The sequence below is a fragment of the Balaenoptera acutorostrata genome, chromosome 1 (genome assembly GCF_949987535.1).
Source record: "Balaenoptera acutorostrata chromosome 1, mBalAcu1.1, whole genome shotgun sequence".
In the NCBI taxonomy this organism is placed as follows: domain Eukaryota; kingdom Metazoa; phylum Chordata; class Mammalia; order Artiodactyla; family Balaenopteridae; genus Balaenoptera; species Balaenoptera acutorostrata.
This window is the reverse complement of record NC_080064.1, coordinates 119279196-119303470: the sequence shown is the minus strand read 5'-3', so window position 1 is coordinate 119303470 and position 24275 is coordinate 119279196. Positions and strand designations below refer to the sequence as shown.

The 24275-nt window shown below is 40.6% G+C and overlaps 1 protein-coding gene across 1 annotated transcript; it reads right to left on the bottom strand.

Annotated features, from left to right (window-relative positions):
* Positions 1 to 475: 475 nt before the first annotated feature.
* Positions 476 to 7257, bottom strand: FCRLA (Fc receptor like A). Its single transcript, XM_057556690.1, has 6 exons — positions 7179 to 7257; positions 3377 to 3391; positions 2955 to 3107; positions 2368 to 2634; positions 1611 to 1895; positions 476 to 777 (listed from the first exon to the last, which is right to left on the bottom strand). Exons 1-6 carry the CDS (start codon positions 7255 to 7257, stop codon positions 476 to 478), a joined length of 1101 nt encoding a protein of 366 aa, XP_057412673.1.
* Between the last annotated feature and the right edge of the window lie 17018 nt (positions 7258 to 24275).

Here is a 24275-nt window from a genome sequence, read left to right as displayed (position 1 = left end):
TTTGCTGTGGAAGGCTGTTCTGTGTGTTATAGGATGTTTAGCAGCATCCCTGGCTTCTACTCACTAGACGCCAGTAGCACACCACCCCCCGCAATGTAACAATCAAAACTTTCTCCAGACATTGCCAAATGTCCCCTAGGGTGGGGAGGGATTGCCCTTGGTTGAGATTGCTGCATTAAATCTATCATCTCATTGCTTCTCTTTCAATCACCAGATTCTTGTCTGGGCAACAGAAGGCAACTCCTGGTCTAGATAGAGCAGGAATATGTTGTCATGTTAAGGGAGAATATACAATTATAGCTAAACTCCAATTATCACTTTGTACACATTTATTTATACTCACCTATCCCTGTTACTCTAACAAAACACTGGGCAACTTGTAAAACTACTTATGCTTAGGTATGGAACAGAAAGAGGAAAAATAGAAAGAGCTGGATTTATTGGGGGTAGTTGAGCAACATGGCAGGTGAATTGTTTACTCATATTTGGCAGGACCCTTTGTGGTCTTGAGCTTCAGGTGGCTAGACAAGTCCCTCAGCTCCATGACCAGGTGACCAAGGATGACCCTCATATCCTGCATTTGTTTGAGGAGAACACCCATCTGGTGATGCAGATGGGGATCTGGGAACTGCAGAGGAGAAGAGGAGCCCAGATCCTTAGAAGAAGGGGTGGGCCGTGGAGGCAGAGGCCCAGGGGGCTCCGTAGAAGTAGTTTCTGGAGCAGCTGATTTCTGAGGAGCTGGATTCAAGGTGGGGGGTGCAGCAGAGCTGGAGGGACCTGGATTATGGGATAGGAGACACAGACACAGAGTGAAGTCTGACTCTAGCGCTACCCTCATATTCCTGGTCAGTCTTTCTTATTCTCTGAAAATAGCTGTGGGGCCCAATGGCATCAAAATCTTGAGGACTCTGGTCCAAATTTGAATGTGAAGTATAGTTACTTCTGCTTGAAAATCTTCCACAATGAGGCCTCATCATTAGAGGGCTATGGATATTAGCCAATTCTTCCTCTTTCAATCTAATTCCTTGCAACATGCATGTGGTAACTGGCCCTAAGTCAACCTCTTATTGTATATGACATTAGTGTAATTCCTTATCCTTGTGCCAGCCTTCAGTGTTTTGAGGACACCTCTGCTGGCCCCTCGAGTCACCTCCTCTTCAGAATGAGCATTCCTCCCATTATTCACCTTATGACATGACTCAAGCACCCTCACTACCCTGGACACCTCCTCCGGGTATATTTCAGGTCAAATGCAGCCTTGTTAATGGGGACTCCCAGAAATGAATAGAAACTCCAGACTACTTCGTCCTCACACTAGATACTATATTCCTACAAATGCCCAGAGGTCATGTAGGGAGTATAAAGTCTATGGGGAAGCAGCTGTGGAGTTGGCTCAGGTCTTCGTTTGATGAGGTATACACCACAGACTGAGGGAGAAGTTTCCTATTTGTGCTTTCTTCCATCACTAGGGACTCTGGCTTATTGTTCCTGCCTCCCATGTGTCATTTCTTAACCTGATTACACTGAATCTTAGCTCAAAAACCCAATTGTCCTATTGCCCCCCTTCCCCTGCCTTTTCACACACACCAGACATATACACACTAACTCACCCTGCACCCTGATCTCCAGCTTAGGGCTCTGTTTCCAAACTTGGTTGTCCTCAGTGGCTGCTTCACACCAGTAGGACCCAGAGTGTGCCTCTGAAGCAGTGGGGATCTGGAATTCTGAGGAAGGGCCCCTGCTGCGCACTGTCCTGCTGTCCTTGTAGAAGGAGAAGAGGAGGCGGACAGCCGACCTCTGCAGGGGCAGCTTTGTCTGACAGCTCAGGGTTACCGGGCTTCCCTCTTGGGGCTCAGCTGAGGGTGTGGCTCTGAGAACCGGGGCTCGAAACAGTTCTGGGGGAGAGATAGGTGAGAAAGAAGAGCTCAGCCATCCAACATTCAGGTGGACCCATGACAGGCAAAGAACCCCAGTCACACTTTCCTTCCCCTATTTCTATCGGGAAGGAGCTCTCTTAGAAAAGTTCCATTTGAACCTTTCAAGTCCTATCTCTCTTCAATAGACAGGACTAGAAAAGATCTAGAGATGGGCAAATCTGACTGTAATCCAGATGCCCAGTCAGTGAACATTGGGAAGCATAGAACTGTAGGACAAAGCAGCAGGAAACATGCTGAACTTGGAGTTGGGCTAAATGACTTGAAAAGGCAATGCTAAGATGCTGCCCCTTTTGAAGCCCAACTTGGACATTTGCCAGCAACCTACTCCTTAACCCTTCAGTGACCTTACCATCTCTAATGAAAGACATTTTTGGTCCCTCTGTCTCTCCCCACCTGCCTCTGCCACAATGACACTGCCTCTAGCTCTTACCTTGAACTGTGATAGCCACAGGAGATGCTGTTTCTGGGCTCCCAGGACCAGGGCTCCTGAAGATAGCACTGCAGTGGTAATGCCCGCTGTCTTCCTTTTGCGCCACGGCGATGGAGAATTCCTTGTTAGGTCCAGGGGGACCCAGGGCTGAGCCATCTTGGTAAAAGGTGACCTGGGTCAGTGGCCAGTCTTGCCAGGCCTGACAGCGCAGAACCAGAGGGTCTCCTTCAAATATAGGCCAGGTTGGACTTTGGAGGATCAGCCAGTCTGCGGTCCAAAGCAAGGGCTGAGTGTGACCCACTGCCTTCCTTGGGAGCTCCCTCAGTGCTGCCCACAACAGACCCCTCTAATCTTTCTCTGAGGGGCCGGGTAACTTTCACCACTGGTTGGGAGTATGGAACAACTTCTCTAGGGCCTAGCACAGAGGGCACCCTGGCTTCTTGGGCTGAAGATGGGGCAGATGATATCTCATCCCATGGCCAGTTTCAGGGGGCACCTTCCTGAGTGGGCTGTGGGGCTGAAAGGAGAGCTTTGGGAAATGGGAGAAAGACCTGGCCTGCACTGGTCAGTCCTTCCTGGGACCTCACCGTAGGACACAACCAGATGGAAGGGTGCGCTGAAAGTGTAGCCCTTGACCTGGAAGTCAACTTCTCTTGGGTCCGTCAAGTCATCCTCAGGGTGGCAACTGCTCTCCTGGGTGCTGACAGGTCCTTCGCACTGGAGCGCCTCAAAACTGGCAGCTGAGGAGGGCGTGGTCCGAGAAGAACCAGAAACTGATGCTGTGATTGGGAAAGAGGACAGGAAATTGCTTTCCACAAGTGTTCCTCCCTCTCCTCAGGGAATTATATTTTTTAGAGTAGAATAGGAAGACATCAAAACATTTTTTCCAAGAGACCCATATGGATCTCTCAGAGGGGTACAGCTGACTTGATTCACTGGCTTCCAGGTGCTGTCAGTGAATGGACTGTGGTTTGAAGAAGGGGTACGGGGGAGAGAATGGTGAACTCACCAGCATGACATCCAGCTGCAGGTGCAGGAAACCAGAGGCCAAAGACAACGAGGATGCCAGAGCAGGCAGACACAGGACAGGAGGGAAAGGGAGATGATAAGATTCTAACATTTGTTGGGTGTTTACCACATACCAGACACTGCCAGGCACATTCACACCTTATCACACAAATCTTGCAAGATTTCTAGGTATCTGATTTCACTTCCATTTTATAAATCTTAAATGAAACAGGTTTAGAAAAGTCAATTCATTTACCCCAAATTTAAAAAGAGAGTAGGGAGCGGAGCAAGAAACTCAGGTATGTCTGAGTCCAAAATCAGTGTTCTTTTTACTTCATTGTTCAGACGTGATCTACTTTAGTCTTCAGACCATCCTTGGGGGCTTTCTTCCAAATATTCATTTCCCCAAATTCACTTGGTTCTTCATCCTTGAATATGTTATCTACAAACTAGCTTTTAGTATCTTCTTCCTTGCTCCCCCTTTCAGGTCTTCTTTTTTCAGCCATCTCTACCTTAATGTCCTCTGTCCCTTGAACTTTCCCTGGCAATGGTAGAGTCCATCCTGTGTCTTTCTCTCTACACCTGAACCTCTACCCCCAGTCTGTACTGGTAACTATGGAACAATTCTTTCTTTGCTTGGGGTTGAATAGAGTTACAGATTTCTCACCACATGTCTCCTCAACCTCTCTCTTAGTTCCATGGTTGACCAAGGCAAGGTAAATTTCTCCCATCTCCATGACTACTTCGTGTCCCTCTAATGCCTCTCCTCCTCTTCTGGCTCCATGGTCATTAACAGGTGCTCAGTTCTTCACTCTGTCCTTTCCTATCCTACTTGCTTTTGTTCCCTTCCACTTCCAAAGGCCCAGGACTCTTCTTTGACCTTGTAACTTCCCTTAACAAGGCCCCTCTCTACTTCCTAATTCTCATTACATCAGTACCAAGTGCTTTCTTTAGATCCTCTCTCAGCTCCCTTCGCCACTCTGCTACCCATTTTCAGTTCCTCCACTGTCACTCAACTAGACTCAGCCTCCTGTCTTTTTCTAAAATAAAATACTGTTGGGCTATCAGGCACTTTCACTCAGTAAACTATGTGGTAGTTATTATTATTCTCATTTTATGGATAGGAAAACCAAATTCAGAAATATGAAAAGTGACTTTTTCAAAGTGGCATAGAGCTGGTAAATAAAAGAAGAGGGGCTTGAAAACAGAGCATCTGATTCCATGTCTAGAGTTCTCACAACAATACTACTGCTGTATCTTAATACAGTCACCCAGTCCTGTCTCTATGAGTTCAATAAAACAATTCAATAAAACAACTATTGTGCAGGGATAAAGCAGGTGCTGAGAATTCAAAGATAAATAAGAGAAAGTTAAAAAACAAACAAAAAGGCATTGTCCCTGACTACAAATAACTCTCAGTTCAGTGGATGCACAGGCATGTGAAGAGATTGTTTCAGCATGAGGAAGAAAGTAATATGAAAGAATTATCACAGGCAGCCATCAAAGCAGAGAGGAGGGTTCAAGGAAGATTTCCTGGTAAAGACGCCATCTAAGCTGAGTCTTTAAGGATGCCCAGAAGTTTGTAAGTGAGAGAGGAATAGGGAGCAATGGGGAGAGCTCATTTCAGGCAGAGGTAGCAGTATGAGCAAAACTTTGGAGATAGGTAAGAGTCTGGTGGGTGAATATAAGCAAGTTGGGATTTATTAGAGAATAAATTGCAAGGCTCAAAGGGTGAGAGAAGAGGCTGAAAAGTTTTAAAAGAGACCAAGTTATGGGGACCCTTAATGCCATGATAAGGAGCTTAGGCTAGCAGACTTGAATTTTAGAAATCACTCTGGCTGCAGAGTGCAGAATTTATTTCAAGGACACAAGGCTGAGATATGAAGATTAGTTAGGAGGTTGTTGGACTAGCCCAAGACAGTAATGATGAGGGCTTGTCCTAGGATACCGTTAGTTATGTTTCAGGGAAGAGACTGGCTCTAAGACCAACTTAGAAGGTAGACATTGCCAAACTTGATAATTGATCATGTGTAGAGGATGAAGGAGAAGGAGGAATCTAGGTTGTCTCCCAAGTTTTTGACCAGGATATCTGGGTGGATACCATTAACTGAGATCAGAAATAGTGAAAGATGAAATTAGGAGAATTCCCTTGTGGCCTAGTGGTTAGGATTCTGGGCCTTCACTGCCATGGCCCAGAGTTCAATCCCTGGTCAGGGAACTGAGATCCCACAAGCCCGCAAGCAGTGCGGCACGGCCAAAAAAAAACAAAAAAAGATGAAATTAGGAGAGGGAGGGACCAAGAGGACAGAGCTCTGGTCATATTGTGCTGAGATACCTTGAAACATACAGGTAGCTATGTCTTGTGCAAAGCTTGATGTTTGAATGTGAAACTCAAAAGCATGATTAGCGTTGGAGATATGATTTAGAACTCTTAATTGTAGAGTCGTAGTGGTAAAAATTATACAGACAAATAGCTCACTAAGGAGACTGTAAATTAAAAAGTAGGGAGGCAAGGATGCAACTGTAGAAAACACCAATCTTTAAGAGAAAGAGGGACTTCCCTGGTGGCGCATTGGTTAAGAATCTGCTTGCCAATGCAGGGGACATGTGTTCAAGCCCTGGCCTGGGAAGATCCTCCATGCCGCGGAGCAACGAAGCCTGTGCGCCACAACTACTGAGCCTGCACTCTAGACCCGCGAGCCACAACTACTGAGCCTGCATGCCACAACTACTGAAGCCCGTGCACCTAGAGCCCACACTTCACAACAAGAGAAACCACCGCAATGAGAAACCCGTGCGCCAGAATGAAGAGTAGCCCCCACTCGCCACAGCTAGAGAAAGCCCATGCGCAGCAATGAAGACCCAATGCAGCCAAAAAAAAATTTTAAATAAATTAATTAATTTAAAATAAATAAATAGGGGCTTCCCTGGTGGCGCAGTGGTTGAGAATCTGCCTGCCAATGCAGGGGACACGGGTTCGAGACCTGGTCTGGGAAGATCCCACATGCCGCGGAGCAGCTAAGCCCGTGCGCCACAACTACTGAGCCTGCACGTCTGGAGCCTGTGCTCCACAACAAGAGAGGCCGTGATAGTGAGAGGCCCGTGCACCGCGATGAAGAGTGGCCCCCGCTTGCCGTAACTAGAGAAAACCCTTGCACAGAAACGAAGACCCAACACAGCCAAAAATAAATTAATTAATTAATTTTAAAAATAAATAAATAAATAAATAAATAAAATAAAATTTTTTTTTAAAAAAGAGAAAGAGAAGAGAAGCTACCAAAGGGACCAAGAGAGATACATGGAGTACAGGGAGAAGCCAGGGGAGTAGAGATTGCCGAGGAAGAATAGTGATCAACAGTGCCCAATACAGAGAAGTCCAGCAGGATAAGATTTTAAAAATGTGCAGTGTCAATATAAAGGTCATAGCACCCTGACCAAAACTGACTCCAGTGGAAGCCAGACTGCAAGCATTGAGGAGTGAGTGAAAAGTGGGGAAGTGGAGAAAGCAAGTTCAGACTACTCTTTCAAGAAATTTATCTGAGAAAAGGAAGAAAAGAACTGAGATTGTAGCTAAAGAAGACATCATAGTCAAGGGAACTTTTAGAATGGAAAAAGTTTGAAGATTTTTATATTCGGAAAGAGCCGTTCAGTCCTGCGCACCAAACTTTCTTATACTATCCTTCTTATCCCACCTGAACACGGCTTCTTTGGAGGGCTGAAGTTAGTCCAAGCTTCTTTCCTTTGGGTCTTTTCCCCAAAGTCAGGAATATCTCCATTTCCACACATTCAAAGATTTTACTTACCCAGTAGCATCTGGGCTGCCCAGAGCATAGCAGGAGAAAAGTAGAAGGCCCCAGCCTTGAGGACACAGCCCAGCTTCATGGTGACTGTGTTTAGGCCTCCTGAAGCTTCTAACACACTGATTTTCTTCAACACGATACCTCTCAAATTAGAAAAGGGGAAGTAAATCTAACTGTCTGATCTCCTTTCATATGGGACCTATTTTTAAAATTTATTTATTTATTTATTTATTTTTGGCTGTGTCGGGTCTTAGTTGTGGTGCGCGGGCTTCTCTCTAGTTAGTGCACAGTATCCAGAGTGCGTGGGCTCAGTAGTTGCGATGCACGGGCTTAGTTGCCCCGAGGCATGGGGGATCTTAGTTCCCTCACCAGGGGACAGACCCTGCATCCCCTGCATTGGAAGGTGGATTCTTAACCACTGGACCACCAGGCAAGTCCCTGGGGCCTATTTTCAGCTTTGCAATCAGCTTTCATCCTTCAGATTGACCAGGTTGGTTCCAGCATCAACAGCACCCTTAGGGTTGTGGATGAAATGATAGCCCTCTCAATTGTTCAAAAATTCCCCCATAGAGTTCAGAGACCTTCCAAAGCACACAATTGTCTGATATCCCACCAGCCTTCACAAACTCTGGGAAAGGTCAGTGCAACAATCATCCATTTCACTGATGAAATAACTGGGGACAGGAGGCAGGAAATTGCTTGAAGCCTACCCAGAAAGTCACAGGGAGAGCAATGGTGAGAATTCAAGTGTCCTGCCCTGTCCTGCTCCAAGCCTTACATGTTTCTAGTAACCAGACTGGAGCAGGACAGAACGGGGAAGAAGATTGGTAATGGCACCAAATTAGATATCAGATTAGTCCCCTGGTATAATCCTACCATCCAAAGCCCACACAAATTTTTTTTCTTTTTTTAATTCAGGTGTTCCCACCTAAGCCCTGGGCTCTTTTTTTTTTTTTTTAAGTATTTGTTTATTTATTTATTTATGGCTGTGTTGGGTCTTCGTTTCTGTGCGAGGGCTTTCTCTAGTTGTGGCAAGCGGGGGCCACTCTTCATCACGGTGCGTGGGCCTCTCACCATCACGGCCTCTCTTGTTGTGGAGCACAGGCTCCAGACGCGCAGGCTCAGTAGTTGTGGCTCACGGGCCTAGTTGCTCCGCGGCATGTGGGATCTTCCCAGACCAGGGCTCGAACCCGTGTCCCCTGCATTGGCAGGCAGATTCTCAACCACTGTGCCACCAGGGAAGCCCCCCCAAAGTCCACACAAATTTGTACATAAAGTTTTCTAGACTCATGCCTCAACTCTCTGTTTCTAGAGTATGACTAAGGCTTTTCAGTCTCAGTGGAAATCTGAGTACAAGGCAGAGAGAGTCCCCTGGGAAAGAGCAGAGGGGGAAAAAGAAAGTCAATTTCCAGAGGACCTAGCAGTAAGGCCAGGCCTCAGGCGCATGGCGAAAGTACAAACCACTGATCCTGAAGAAATTAGAGACAGAAGGCATCCGATAGCTTGAGAAACCTGAGGAGGGTCAGGAATAGGGGCAATATGGAGGCCACAGCATCTATCTTCAGTTCCAGGGTGCCTTATGGGAACCATTGTCCCTGCCTCTGAACGTTTGCTGTTTGACTGAGGTCTCCTCAATGGCAGGGCCCATGCCTTTTTTCACAGGGACCACACTCCTCTCCCCTCCCCATCATAATACCCACCAGGCCCTCAGCTGGTTACTTGGAGATGAAATGAGCCATCATAAATGGGGGAAGGCAGTCCTGCCTGAAGGCAGAAGGAGGGCCAGCATGACCCTTCAACTGTGCAAAAACCACACGTCAGAACAGACATATTAGCAACGGAGGCATGAGAGAGCGGATACTTCTCAATCTAAAATAAGAATTTAGAATAAATTTTCCATTATCTGAGAGACAAATGTTTTTGTGCAGGTGGCCCCGGGGAATCTGGTGGGAGTAGGGTGTGAATATGGGTGTTGGGGGAGGCAGTGAGGCAGTAAGCCTTGCAGGTGATGTGATGTGATGTGAAAGAACCAGCAGCCTCAGAAGAGGAAGAGAAGTCTAGGCCAGACCTAATGAAAATTAAGAAAATGAAATGTGTTCAGATGGACCTCCACCCCTAGCACTCCCTACAATATAGACTCTCAGCATTAGGTCTTCAAGGGGCTTGCAAACTAACCCCAGAAATCTTTTCCTTCTCATGCCACCCCTTCTCCTTAACTATCCTTACCATTGAGTCGTACCTGAATAGAGGCTCTCATCTATACGTACCGTCTGCATCAACTCTCACAGGATCCTACTCTCAAAATGGAAAGCAAGAAGGTCTCTGAACATACGGGATGAAACTATCATGTTCTTTACACTGAAATTTCTACTAAGCCTCTAGAAAATTTTACTCACTTGAAGCCTGATCCATGAGCTATTTAGAACAGATGTGATTCACTTGGAAAAGAGCAACATTGGGTCTGTTACATGCTTATGGAGTCCAACCTCAGTTTCTTGAGTTAGTTCTGCCATCAAGATCACCCCAGAATTTTCATAGGGCAATGGGGCAAGTCCCCGTCCTCATCCCATCCCAATACCAATTAAACCTTTGATATCATCCCCAACTGCTCCTGGCTTGTCACAAGTGGGCTGATGTTTATTTTTTCTTTATTTTTAATTGGGTAGATAAAAGATATTTATAAAAGATGTGAAGGTATAAAGAATAATGATGCAATGCAGACTTTTGCACCCTTGCCCAGTTGAGGAAATAGAGTATTACCATTATCCTTGAAGTACTGTGTGGGTCTCTTCTGATTTCATCCTCTTCCTTCCCTGTGACAATCAACCACAATCCTGATCTTGCATTTATCACTCCCTTTATTTTATTTTTATCTTATTTATTTTTGCTTTTTAAGTTTTATTTATTTACTTTAAAAATTGAAGTATAGTTGATTTACAATGTTATGTTCATTTTCTGGTGTACAGTAAAGTATCACTCCCTTTATTTTACAGTTGTAATAAATATAATTTTGCACTATAAACTTTAGTAAATTGAATAATATTTTATTTATTGTTCTGAAACTTACTTTCTTCTCTTTTTTCTGTGAATTTCTTTATTAGCCTTTTGGTGGGGACAAAAAGTTCTTAATTCCTTTTCTGGCACACTTCAGGTCAGATGTGTGTGTGCATGTGTGTGTGTGTGTGTGTGTGTGTGTGTGTGTTTCATGTTTGAAAACTATTTTTTAAGAGTAGTTTTAGATTCACCGCAAAACTGAGGGGAAGGTACAGAGAGTTCCCACATCCCTCCTGCCGGCACACATGCACAGCTTCCCTCTTTATTGCCAGCTCCCACCAGAACTGGTATCTTTGTTAAAACTGATAAACCTAGTACATCATAATCACCCCAAGTCCACAGTTTACATTAGGGTGCATTCTTGGGTTTGTACATTCTATGGGTTTAGACAAATGTATCCATAATTATAGTATCATACAGAGTATTTTCACTGCCCTACAAATCCTCTGTGCTCTGCCTATTCATCCATCTACTTCTCCAACCCCTGGAAACCACTAATCTTTTTACTGTCTCCATAGTTTTGCCTCTTCCAGAATGCCATATAGTTGAAATCAAACACTGTGTAGCCCTTTCAGATTGGCTTCTTTCACTTAGCAATATGCACTTGTTTCCTCCATTTCTTTTCATGGCTTGATAGCTGATTTCTTTTTAGCCCGAAATAAGATTCCAGGGACTTCCCTGGTGGCCCAGTGGTAAAGAATCCGCCTTACAATGCAGGGGACACAGGTCCGATCCCCGGTCAGGGAACTGAGATCCCGCATGCTGCAGGGAAATTAAGCCCGCGTACCACAACCACTGAGCTCACTCGCCTCAACTGGAGCCTGTGTGCAGCAAACTACAGAGCCCACCCGCTCTGGATCCTGCATGCCACAACTAGAGAAGAGAAAACCCGCACGACACAACTAGAGAAAAACCCACGCGCCACAACGAAAAGCCTGCGCTCCTCAATGAAAGATCCCACATGCCTCCCTCCACAAAGATCCCATGTGCCGCAACTAAGACTGGACACAGCCAAAAATAAATAAAATAATTAATTTTAATAAATAAAACTTTTAAAAAAAAGATTCCACTGTCTAGATATACCACAGTTTATTTTTCTATTCACCTACTGAAGGACATCTTGGTTGCTTCCAAGGATTGGCAATTATTAATAAAGCTGCTATAAACATCCATGTACTAATGATGCAGAGCATCTTTTCATGTATTTATTTATTAACTGTATATATTCTCTTTTTTTTTTCCTGTCTAACTATATATATTCTTTAATGAAGCACTAATTCAAATCTTTTGCCCATGTTTTAAAGTTGGGTTGTTTGTTTTCTTATTATTGAGTTGTAAGAGTTTGGGCTTTTTTTATTCTAGATATATGTCCTTCATCAGGCAATATGTTTTAGAAATATTTTCTCCCAATCTGACTTGTCATTTTATTTTCTTATCATTGTCTTTATTTTTGGAGGGGTATCATCCAAATAATTTGTGTATGTGTGTTTGTGGGGTTTGTGTGTGTGAGGTCCAGTATTTCTTTTCTTTTTTCTTTTTCTTTTTTTAAAATTTATTATTGAAGTATAATTGACCTACAACACTATGTTAGTTCCAGGTGCACAACATAGTGAGTTGATATTTCTATGTGCTACAATGATCACCACTCACTGTCTTTTGAAAAGCAGACATTTAAAATTTTTATAAAGTCCAATTTATCAGTTTCTCTTTTATAGAATAATTTTTTCTTTTATATATTGTTTTTAAATCATATTTAATAAATCTCTGCCAAACTTAAGGTCATTAAGAGTTTTTGCTGTTTTCTTCTAGTTTTATAGGCTTAGTGCTTACATTTAGATATAGGATCCATTTTAAGTAATTTTTTAATTTATACTGTGAAATGAGGGTTGAGGTTTAATTTTTACATATGGCTATCAATTGTTCCAGCACCATTTGTTGAAAAGATTATACTTTCCTCATTGAATTGCCTTGGCATCTTTATCAAAAATAAATTGGCCATATGTTTGTGATTGTATGTCTGCACTCTCTTTAACTTTGTTCTTTTTTTCAAACTTTCAAAAGCTATTGCATATAAATTTTGCATTTCCATACAAACATTGTTGCACTTCCATATAAAATTTTAAAACAGCATGTCAACTTAAAAAAAAAAGGGGGTACTTCCCTGGTGGCGCAGTGGTTAAGAATCCGCCTGCCAACTCAGGGAATGCAGGTTTGAACCCTGGTCCAGGAATCCCACATGCCACAGAGCAACTAAGCCCACGAGCCACAACTACTGAAGCCCACACGCCCAGAGCCCGTGCTCTGCAACAAGAGAAGCCACCGCAATGAGAGGCCCATGCACCGCAACGAAGAGTAGCCCCTGCTCGCGGCAACTACAGAAAGCCCGCGCGCAGCAACGAAGACCCAACATGGCCAAAAATAAATAAATTTATTTCTTAAAAAAAGCCTGCTGGGACTTTGATTCCATAGATCAATTTGGAGAGAACTGACATCTTAACAATTCCAAGTCTTCTGATCCACGAACACAGCATGCTCTCCATTTAAGTCTTCCTGAATTCCTCTTAGCAGTTTTTAGTATATATATATCTTGCACATCTTTTGTCAAATGTATCCCTAAATATGGCATATTCTTCATGCTATTGTAAATGGTACTTCAAAAAATAAATTTCTGATTGTTCATTGTTGTTGTATAGAAATACTAAACGGTTTTGTATGTTGACTTTGTAACCTTGCTGAACTCACTCATTAGTTATAGGAGTTTTAAAATATAGATTCTTTGGGATTTTCTACATAGACCATTGCGTCATTTTCAAATATGGAAAATTTTATTTCTTCCTTTCCATCTGTGCATTTAAATTGTTTCTTTTATTGCCTTATTTCACTAGCTAGAACTTCCAGGACTATGCTGAATCAGAGTAGTAAGAGCAGACATCTTCACCTTGTTTCTGATCTTGGGGAGAAAAGATGCAGTCTTTCACTATTAATGACGTTAGATGTAAGTTTTTTATATATGCCCTTTATCAGGTTAAGGAAGTTTCCTTCTGTTCCCACTTATTATTTTTAAAAAACAATTAATGGGTGTTGAATTCTATCAAATGCTTTTTCTGCATCTATTGAAATGATGATTTTTTTTGCTCTATTAATACAGTGAATTACATTAATTGCTTTTCAAATATAAAACCAACCTTGCATTGGTCAAGATATCCTGTCCTTTTTTATACTGTTGGGCTTGCTAAAATTTGGTTTAACATTTTTTGCATCTATGATCATGAGAAATATTGGTCTCTAGGTTTCTTTTCTTATAATGTCTTTGCCTGGATGTCTGAGTTGAGAAGTGTTCTTTCCTCTTATTTTCTGGAAGACTTTGTGTAAAATTAGTATTATTTATTCCTTAAATGTTTGTTAGAATTCACCAGTGAAGCCATCTGAAACTCGAGGTTTTTATGTGGGAAAGTTTTGATAATAATTTCAATTTCTTTGATAGATATAGGGCTATTGAGGTTATCTATTTCTCCTTGAATAAACTTGGATAGTTTTTGTACATCCAGGAATTTGTCCATTTGTCTAAGTTATCAAATTTATTGGCATAAAGTTTTATTGTCCTTTTACTATCTATAGCAACACTGTAGCTATAGAGTGCTTGGATGACTATTTGCAAAGCTATAGGATCTATAGTGGTGCCACCTGTCTTATTCCTAAGATTTGAGTAGGTATTGCAGTACACTAAGTTACTCCTCACGTCTTGACTTAGCTTGTTTTTATATTTCTTCCAAGAGAAAGAAGGAACAAAGGAAGGGAGGGGAGAAATGAGAGAGAGAGGGAGGGAGGGAAAAAGGGAGGAAGGGGGAGGAAAAAAGAAAGAATACACTCAGGTCCAGTTTCAGGTTGCTCAGGTAGAAGCTGGACATCTCCAGACATGCCAGATATGAATTGACATAACCCTCTTTGGATGCCTGTTTCACCTACAATTAGAGGGGGGATTTTTTTTTAAATCATTTATCTATGTATTTTTGGTTGCGTTGGGTCTTCGTTGCTGCACACGGGCTTTCTGTAGTTGCGGCGAGCAGGGGCTACTCTTCGTTGCAGTAGGCAGGCTTCTTATTGCGGTGGCTTCTCTTGTTGTGGAGCACGGGCTCTAGGTGTGGGAGCTTCAGTAGTTGTGGCACGTGGGCTCAGTAGTTGTGGCTCGCGGGCTCTAGAGCGCAGGCTCAGTAGTTGTGGCGCATGGGCTTAGTTGCTCCACGGCACGTGGGATCTTCCCGGACCAGGAATCGAACCCGTGTCCCCTGCATTGGGAGGCGGATTCTTAACCACTGCACCACCAGGGAAGTCCACAATTAGAGTTTTAGAACACACATTCAGAAAGCATGTACAAAGATACTCTGAGCTCCCCGATGCACGAGACCTCTCACGCTATTGTTTCTCTTCCAGGAAGCAGTTCCCTGTTCCCAAATAAAGCCAATTCCTTACCTCCAGGAGACTGGAAGTATGAGGAAATTCACCCTGCTGCCAGGTGGACCTCATTTTCATAAAGAAAACTCACATATTCCTGGAAGATAGTGCTCGGAACTATTCCTTTAACCTGATTGCTGGCAGCAAATAAAAGAATTAAGAGTATTTCAGAGGATAGTGCCCTAGGCTCTTTCTCCTTGAGAAAATGAAACTGCTTGAGGTTCTTGGACCACAGAGGATTAAACAATATATTTGTGTGCATTTTTTCTTACTCTCTTTGTTATTTATTTATTTTTGGCTGCGTTGTGTCCTTGTTGCTGTGCGTGGGCTTTCTCTAGTTGTGGTGAGCGGGGGCTACTCTTTGTTGCGGTGCACAAGCTTCTCATTGCAGTGGCTTCTCTTGTTGCAGAACATGGGTTCTAGGCACGCGGGCTTCAGTAGTTGTGGCTCACCGGCTCTAGAGCACAGGCTCAGTAGTTGTGGCGCACAGGCTTAGTTGCTCCACAGCATGTGGGGTCTTCCCGGACCAGGGCTTGAACCCATGTCCTCTGAATTGGCAGGCAGATTCTTAACCACTGCACCACCAGGGAAGTCCCTTAGTCTCTTTGTGATGGCTCTGCAGATTGATTCAGCAAAACAGAGTTATTCTGAGCTGGCAAGAGGTACATCACAGAAGCAAGCAGGCTCTTGCTGGTGCCCAAAATGATGGTCTATCTGCCTTCTCTTTGCTGCTTTATTGGGGCCTGTCAGCACAGAGCACAGCCTTCAGCTTTCAGCCCCACATGGACTTATTAATGTAATTTGTTAATTAATTGAAATAAGTCTCTCAATGTCTTTGTTGAAGGAGACTATCTAGCAGAACCATAGGCTTCTTTCCCCGATACATGACTGAGAAAGTGAAAGTGTCAATAACTGCCTCTTACTATGACAGAGCAATTTTATAAGTTATTTATTCTGTGCAGGAATACAGAGATGTCAATTACATTATCGCCCAAGTAACAAATTATGAAATAAGATAACCAAATAGAATTATGCATTTCAGATCTTTTGATATTCTTATCAAAGTCTTCAGTTTAACAATGTATCAAATTGGATTCTTTGAGCCAGCTTTATTAGGCAGAAGGATAATGCTCCCTCTGTTGATCCAGGAGAGATGGAACATCTCTTTCTGAGACTTCTTTTATTAGTTATGAAGATGCATTTTTCAGATAGAACCTGCAGTTTTAATTGTTTAGCACTATAAGCAAAAAGAAGGCCTAGAAAATTCTATTTTGCAGTAGAAGTGATGTAGAAATGGATACGGTTTTACTTCACAATAGTAACATAAGGCACATAGAACATTGAGCTTCCAAATATAATTTATAATGATACATGCTAATTGTAGAAAGTGTAGAAAACACAGAAAAAGGAAATAAAGAGGAAGTCACACATAATTCCTCCACCTAGAGACTTTTCCTATGGAGAGTTTGGTTGGGAGTTTTTCCCCACAACAAGTTCAGGAGGAAACTATAGCCTATGATTAACTCCATATATTGATAGAAAATATAAGTTTAAGTATGCATATTAAAAATATAACGCTTCAGACATCTTCTGGGAATGTGGGTAAAAGGCTCTTTTCCCTATTCCTCCTACTAAGCACAAATAAAAGTCCTGGACATTACATATAAGGTAATAAGATTCTTAAAAATTGGGGAGAAGAAAGTAGACCAGCTAGAGACTTTAGGACCTGAAGAATGACACAGTGGTGTGTTCCCTGGGTTTTCTCTTTGCTTTATATCTCAAATATGGAGGTGAAAACCAGAGACACAGAAATACCAATGGCACAGCCAAAAAAAGAAGCCCCAGCAGAAGTGTGTTCTCTCTAGCCAAATGACTAGAAAAGGACCAGCTTAGCATGACTAAAAACATTCAGACAATAAATGCTCCACTCCAGCAATATCGCAGGGGAAAATGTGGCCCCACACTACCCACAAAAGCATCAGATAAAGTAAACTTCAGAGAGGAGGATATTACCAGAGACAGAGAGGGACATTATATAATGATAAAAGGATCAATCCACCAAAAAGACCACACATTAATATGTAGCAAACAGTAGAGCTGTAAAATATGTGAAGCAAAAGTGATAGAATGGAAGGAGGACTTGACAAATCTACAATTACAGTTGGAGGCTTCAACATCTCCCTTTCAACAATCGATAAACCGACTAGACAGAAAATCAACAAGGATATGGAAGAACTCAACAACACCATCAACCCATAGGATGTAGTATTTGTAGAACACTTCACCCGGTAACAGTGGAACACGCATTTCTTTTCAAGTGTCCATGGAATATATACCAAGCTGGATCACATCCTGGGCAAAAACAAAACAAAAACAAACAAACAAAAAACTCAACAAATTTGAAAGAATTGAAATCATAAGGAGCATGGTTTCCAGACACAATGAAGTCAAACAGAAAAAGAACAGAAAAATCTCTAAACACTTGGAAAGTAAACAACATACTTCCAAATAATACATGGGTCAAAGAGGAAGTCTCACAGGAAATGAAAAAATACATTGAACTGAATGAAAATGAAAATACAACATATCAAAATTTGTAAGACACAGTTAAAGTACTGCTGAGAGGGAAATTTAGAGCATGAACCACTACATTAAAAAATAGAAAAATCTCAAATCAATCATCTAAACTCCCACCTCAAAACCTAGAGAAAGAAGAGCAAAATAAGTCCAAAGTAAAAAGAAGAAATGAAAAAATGAGAAGAGCAGAAAACAATGAACATAGAGAAAAGATAGAGAAAATCAGTGAAACAAAAAAATACAGAAAGTTGATGTTTATTGAAAAGATTAAATAGAAATAGACAAACCTCTAGCAAGACTGACCAAGAAAAAAGGAAAGAAGACACAAATTACCAATATCTCGGTGAAACAGGGGCTATCACTACAGAACTTGCATATATCAGAAGGAAAATTTTTAAATACTACAAATAATTTTATACACATAAATGTGACAACTTAGATAAAATGAAACAATTCCTTGAAATGTACAAGCTACCACATTTCATCCAAAATGAAATAGATAATTGAATAGCTCTATATTTATAAAGGAAATTGAATTCGTAACTTTAAAATTCCCCAAAAAGAAATCTCCAGGCCCAGATGGTTTCACTGGAGAATTCTGCCAAACATTTAAAGAAGAATTAACACCAATTTTTTACAGTCCCTTCCAGAATATAGAAGATGAGGGAACACATCCCAATTCATTTTAAGAAGTTACCTGATACCAAAGCCAGACAAAGAATACACATTATTTCTAAGTGCCCATGGAATATGTACCAAGATAGACCATATCCTTGACCCAAAACAAATACAGGTTTAACACACATATAAAAAGAAAATTACAGAACAATAACTCTCATTAATATAAATACAAAAACTCTTAACAAAATATTAGCAAATAGATTTAGCAACATATAAAAAAGAATTACATGCCATGACAAAGTGGGATTTATTCCTGGGGTGTAAGGATGCTTAATATTTAAAATTTTTTTCCAGTGTAATTCACTACATTAACAGGCCAAAGAAGAAAAATCAGATGATTATCAATTTTTTAAATTTTTATTTATTTATTTTCTTTATTCTTTTGGCTGCATCGGGTCTTAGTTGCCGCATGTGGGGTCTTCGTTGAGATGTGCCGGATCTTTTGTTGTGGTGCAGGCTTCTCTCTAATTGTGGCATGCAGGCTCCAGGGCACATGGGCTCTGTAGTTTGCAGCACACAGGCTCTCTCACTGAAGCGTGCAAGCTCAGTAGTTGTGGTGCATGGGCTTAGTTGCCCTGTGGCATGTGGGCTCTTAGTTCCCCAACCAGGGATTGAACCCATGTCCCCTGCATTGGAAGGTGATTCTTTACCACTGGACCACCAGGGAAGTCCCAGATGATCATCAGTTAATGCAAAAAAAAGCACTTGACAAAATCAACACCCATTGAGATAAAAGGTGTCAGGGAAAAAAAAAAGAGGAATAGAAAAGAACTTCCTCAACTTGACAAAGAGCATCTATAAAAGGCCTACAGCTAACATCATACTTAACAGTGAAACACTGCTTGATTTCCCGCTAAGATAGGAAACAAGGCAAAGATGTCTGCTCTCACCACTCTTACTCAACATAATGCTAAAAGTTCTAGCCAGTTTAATAAAGTAAGAAAATAAAATAAAAAGGCTTTCAGATTGGGAAGAGAGAAATAAAAATATCCCTACTTGTACATGATGATTGTCTATGCAGAAAATCTGAAGAATTCATAAAAAACTCCTAGAACTAATAAGTGAATATACAGCAAGTTTGCAAAACACAGGTAAAGAGTAAAAAGTTAATTGTATTTCTATATATTTAGCAATGAACATGTGGACTCTGGAATTTAAAATGCAATACCATTTATAATCACTGAAAAGAAATAACAGGTGTAAATCTAACAAAACATGTACAGGATTTGTATGATGAAAACTACATACTACTGATGAAAAAAATTTTAATATAAATAAATGGAGAGACATACCATGTTTTATGGATTAGAAAATTTAACATAGTAAAGAAGCCATTCCTCCCCAGACTAATATATTGGTTTAACACAATTCCTGTCAAAATCTTAACAAGATAATTTTGTAGTTATAGACAATATTATTCTAAAATGTACATGGAAAGACAAAGGGACAAGAATAGTTCAAAATAATGTTGAAAAAGAATAAAGTGAGAGAAATAAATCTACGGTAATCAAGACTTGATTGGCAGAGGAACAGACATATAAACTAATGGAACAGAACATAGACCCACACAAATATGCCCAACAGACTTTTGACAAAGGTGCAAAAGTAATTCAATGGGGAAAGACTTTTTAAATAGATGGTTGCTTGAGTAGTTGGTAATTCATAGCAAAAAAAAAAAAAAAAAAGAACCTCGATTTAAGTCTCACACCTCATAAAAAAAAGAACTCAAAATGGATGATGGACTTAAATATAAAATGTAAAACAATAAAACTTTTACAAAAATACAGGAGAAATGTCTTTGGGATCTAATACTAAGCAAAGAGTTCTTAGACTTGATACCAAAAGCATGCTCTATTAAAAGACAGAGATTTTCATTGGATATGTGGAAATAATAAATTGAAGAGTTTAATTTATCTGACTAATAGTTAAGTCTTAAGTAATCTTGTTGATATAAATACTTGTATAATTTAAATACTCTGATGAAATTGTGCTTTTCAACAAAAATAAAAATGAAATTAAGGAATATTTAATTCCAGTGGACACAGGAATACAATAAACAAGAGACTAGTGGAGCAAATATCATAGATGACTTTATACATATTCTTTGGTATTAAAAAAATGTAAAATTAGAAATAAGAAAGGAGATATTATTCAAGAGTAAAAATTATTACAAATATGGAAGAGATTTCAATGTACAAAATAAAAAGCAAACAAAAGACTTGATCAAACAATCAAAAGTTAATTCTGTGAAAAGAGCAATGAAATAAACCTTTGACAGGTCTGATTAAGATAAACAGGGGAATAAAGATGTTTCTTTAGTATTCAACCATTTAACAATAATATTTTATTTAATATCTATGAAGCAATGTTGGGATGACCACAAATCTTAGTCATGTTGTTATAGAAAATTGAGTCATAGGGAATTGATTTTATTTCCCTAATGAGGGGAATGGTATTGAGAAGCAAAACAATTTTCCTGGAAGTTCCCAGAAAAGTTCAGGAATTGGAGGAATTAGGTACAGCACAAGATGTGGATCAGGAATGATTTTGAAAATAGGAGATAGCTGGAAAATCTATAAAAGGAGAAGTTAGACTCTTAGGGCCTCTCTCATATCCAGGGGGAGCAGGTGTTTCCAGGTGACTAATTTTCCTTTACCTTAGTTTAATTCTCAGGAGAAATTGAACCAGCCAGCAAGTGCAGGTGAACTCAGGTGAGTTGAGTGAATATGAGGTTGGGCATCAACGGCATCTGTTGTATCACCCATACACCCTTTCTCAGGACACATGGCAAACTTGCTCCAACCAAGTAAATCAAGAAATGGGAATACATAAAATTCAGGAAAAAGGGGTTTAATACAAAAAACAGATGAAGGGAAGTCCCAGGACAACAGCTGTGCAGGGGGCCTAGAGATCAAACAATCCAAATTAGTGTCAAAGAAAGAGATTTCCAGGAGAAACTTCTTGCTGATGGGAAAAAGAAGAAAAAGAAGAAAGAAAAAGAAAATGAAAAAGTATTTGGTACATTTGCCCACATGGGAAATAGCATTAATCTGCTTCAGAAACTTTTTGAAAAATTTGGAAAAAGCTAATAATAGGCACATAGAAAACTAAGCACGTGACAAAAATGAAGCAGTAATTATCTCTAGATGGAAAAAGAAGATTATTCAGGAGAAGAAACATAATCAGAAAATACTATTTGTCTCAAGAATGAACAGTAGCCATAAAATGGTGATAAAACTACATTGGAGCACTGGGTAAGGAAAGTGGGAACTGAGTAACCACGGTATAATAAGAACAGTCTTCATATTCTATAGTAGGAAAGCAAATGAATAATATCTAACATTTAAAATCAAGAAATCGTAGTATATTGTATTATTTGGAAATACGGAGATAAATTAACAGACTACATATCTGAAATTGTTGAAAATGATTGCCTCTGGGGAACAGGACTGAGGAGATGCGAGGGAAGGGACAAGAATCAGTTATTTCTTGTTATATGCCTTGTATTCTGCTATATAATTTAAATTATGTGTGTATTACTTTAACAGAAAATTTAAAATTTATTTTAAAATGAAAGAAAGCATTGTCTTCACATACACATTTAAAACAATCACATGCAGAAAAATCATACAGACCACATCACTGTGCAATAAAAGTGGAAAATAACAACAAAAAAGATAGTGTTCATTCCCCTTGGAAAGAAAACAAACAGACAGAATGAAACACTCATTTAATAAACCTTAAGTTAAGAAGAAAATAAAACAAAAGCAATAAAACAAATAGCAATGACAGAAATACATATCAAAAATCTAACAGATGTGGCCAAAATAGCAATAAGAGGAAAAGTTATAGCCTTTTGTGAATTTGTTTAAAAACAGAAGTTTAGAAATAAATGAATAATATAGTAAATCTAAATAAAGTAGAAGAGGGACTTCTCTGGTGGCCCAGTGGTAAAGAATCCTCCTTCCAATTCAGGGGACGCCAGTTCAATCCCTGGTCGGGGAACTAAGATCCCACATACCGTGGGGCAACTAAGCCTGTGCACCACAACTACTGAGCTTGCACACCTCAGCAAGAGAGCCCGCATGCCACAAAGTACAGAGCCCACACGCCCTGGAGCCTGCACACCACAACTAGAGAGAGAAAACCTGCATACCACAACTAGAGAGAAGCCCACATGCTGCAACGAACAGCCCACGCGCCACAAGGAAAGATCTTGCACGTCATGCATAACTAAGGCCGGATGCAGCCAAAAAAATTAAAAGAAAATAGATAAAGAAAATTAAAAAATATTTTAAAAATAAAGAAATAAAGTAGAAGAAAGAAATACTACATTAGAAAACAAACAAAAAGGGGACTTCCCTGGTGGTCCAGTGGTTAAGACTCCACCTTCCACGGCAGGGGGCGCGGGTTTGATCCCTGGTTGGGAAAGTAAGATCCCGCATGCCACACAGCGTGGCCAAAAAAAAAGAAAAAAAGAAAAAGAAAAGAAAACAAACAAAAGGCAAAGACTTGATCATTAAGTCCAAAGTTGTGACAAGACCAAAAAAGACAAACATTTGGCAAGCCTGATTAAGGTAAACAGATATAATGGTCAAGGTCGTTGACTCTTCAAAAAATCATTCCACCTCAAAATGATTAAGCTAAAGTAGGCTATTCCCCTTCTAGTGATTGATTTAGAAATGGACATATTCCTGACCAATATGATGTGATGGGAAGATTGCTGCAGAAAAGTTTGCTCACTCTTAAGAAAGAGACACATAGAAGAGAGAGTTAGTCCCTTCTTCCTATAGATCTTTGGGAGTGACGCCTGGAACTGCTATAATCATCATGCTGCTAGGCCAAGGACAATGCCCAAAGGATTGTAGAAAAGCGGATCCAGAGTCCTGGTGCACTGGAGACACCCTGTCTCTGAACTTTTTGTTGTGTGAGATAATACATTTCCTTATTGTTTAAGCCAACTTGAATCAGATTTCCTGTTATTTCCAGCGGAAGTCATCTGACAAAAGCAAGCAAGCCCAAAAGCTAGGTATGAGAGGGGGGATGTAAGTACAGACACAAATTATTACCAAAAAATAGAAGAAAATACAGTGTACAGCTGCATATCAATAAAATGGATGATTTTCTAGGAAAGTAACATTTTTCAAAATTGACTCCAAAAGAGATAGAAAAGCCTGATCAGACCAATAATTACAGGAAAAAAAGTTTGTCAAAGGTCTATCCTAAAAAAGGTATTAAGCCCATAGGATATTATAGGAGAATTCTATCAAATCTAAATTAACTGATATAAAAGGAAGTTGAAGGATCTTAGAAACTATAAGAAACAGGGCCAATTCAGGGCTGCAGGAAGTTAGTCTCATCTGGGCAGTGCCATTGGGATGAATAAACTTCACTTGTTTTCAGTCATAGTGTCACTCTGCTCAAGATTTAAATTCCAGGGAAACAGCTCCTGATTGACCCAGTTTGGGGTGCATGTTCTCCTCTAAAATCAGGCATGAAGTCAGCCCACCTACCCACATGGACTGAGGGGAGGTAGAGCTATTTAGTCAAAGGGAAATCAGGCTCTGTTATTGGAATCAGGGAAAATTCATGCTGGATAAGAACACTGTCCATTATAATTGGATAGGCAAAAATTTAAAACACTCAACATTGACAAGGGGGTCAGGAAATGGGTACCCTAATATGTCCTCCTTTGGGAGGACATGTAAACTGCTTTTTTAAAGATTATATGAGAGTATCCTTTGAGCCAATGATTCTACTGCTAGGAATTTATACTGCAGAAATACACGTGTAGTCAAAATAATCATCCAGGAATGTTGGTCATTGAAGTATTGTGTATAACAATGAAAAAGTGCTAATATTTAAAATGTTGGTTAAATAAAATATGGCATAGCATTTGTTCTATAGAATACTATATAAACCTTAAAAAAATACTTCCATGGAAGAGCTCCATAATAAACTATTAATCAAAATAAACCAAATGCATAAGCATATGTAAAGTGTGATCCCATTTATGGCCTTAAAAAAACTATAAATATGTATTGGATGCGTATCAAAAAAAAAAAACAAATATACTCCAAATGTTCGACAGTGGTTACCCACAGAAGGGAGAACAGAATGGGGATGGGGGGCAAGGACAAAATGGAACTCTCGGGGGCTTCCCTGGTGGCGCAGTGGTTGAGAATCTGCCTGCCAATGCAGGAGACACGGGTTCGAGTCCTGGTCTGGGAAGATCCCACGTGCCGCGGAGCAACTAGGCCCGTGAGCCACAACTACTGAGCCTGCGCGTCTGGAGCCTGTGCTCCACAACAAGAGAGGCCGTGATGGTGAGAGGCC

Excerpts from the sequence above, each read along its gene's own strand:
- FCRLA (XM_057556690.1), bottom strand. The coding sequence starts at position 7,257 with ATGAAGCTGGGCTGTGTCCTCAAGGCTGGGGCCTTCTACTTTTCTCCT. Across the intron at positions 2,635-2,954 it reads CCATCTGGTTGTGTCCTACG|ACTGGCTGATCCTCCAAAGT; the intron begins GTGAGGTCCCAG and ends TTTGGACCGCAG. Across the intron at positions 1,896-2,367 it reads TGTGGCTATCACAGTTCAAG|AACTGTTTCGAGCCCCGGTT; the intron begins GTAAGAGCTAGA and ends TCTCTCCCCCAG.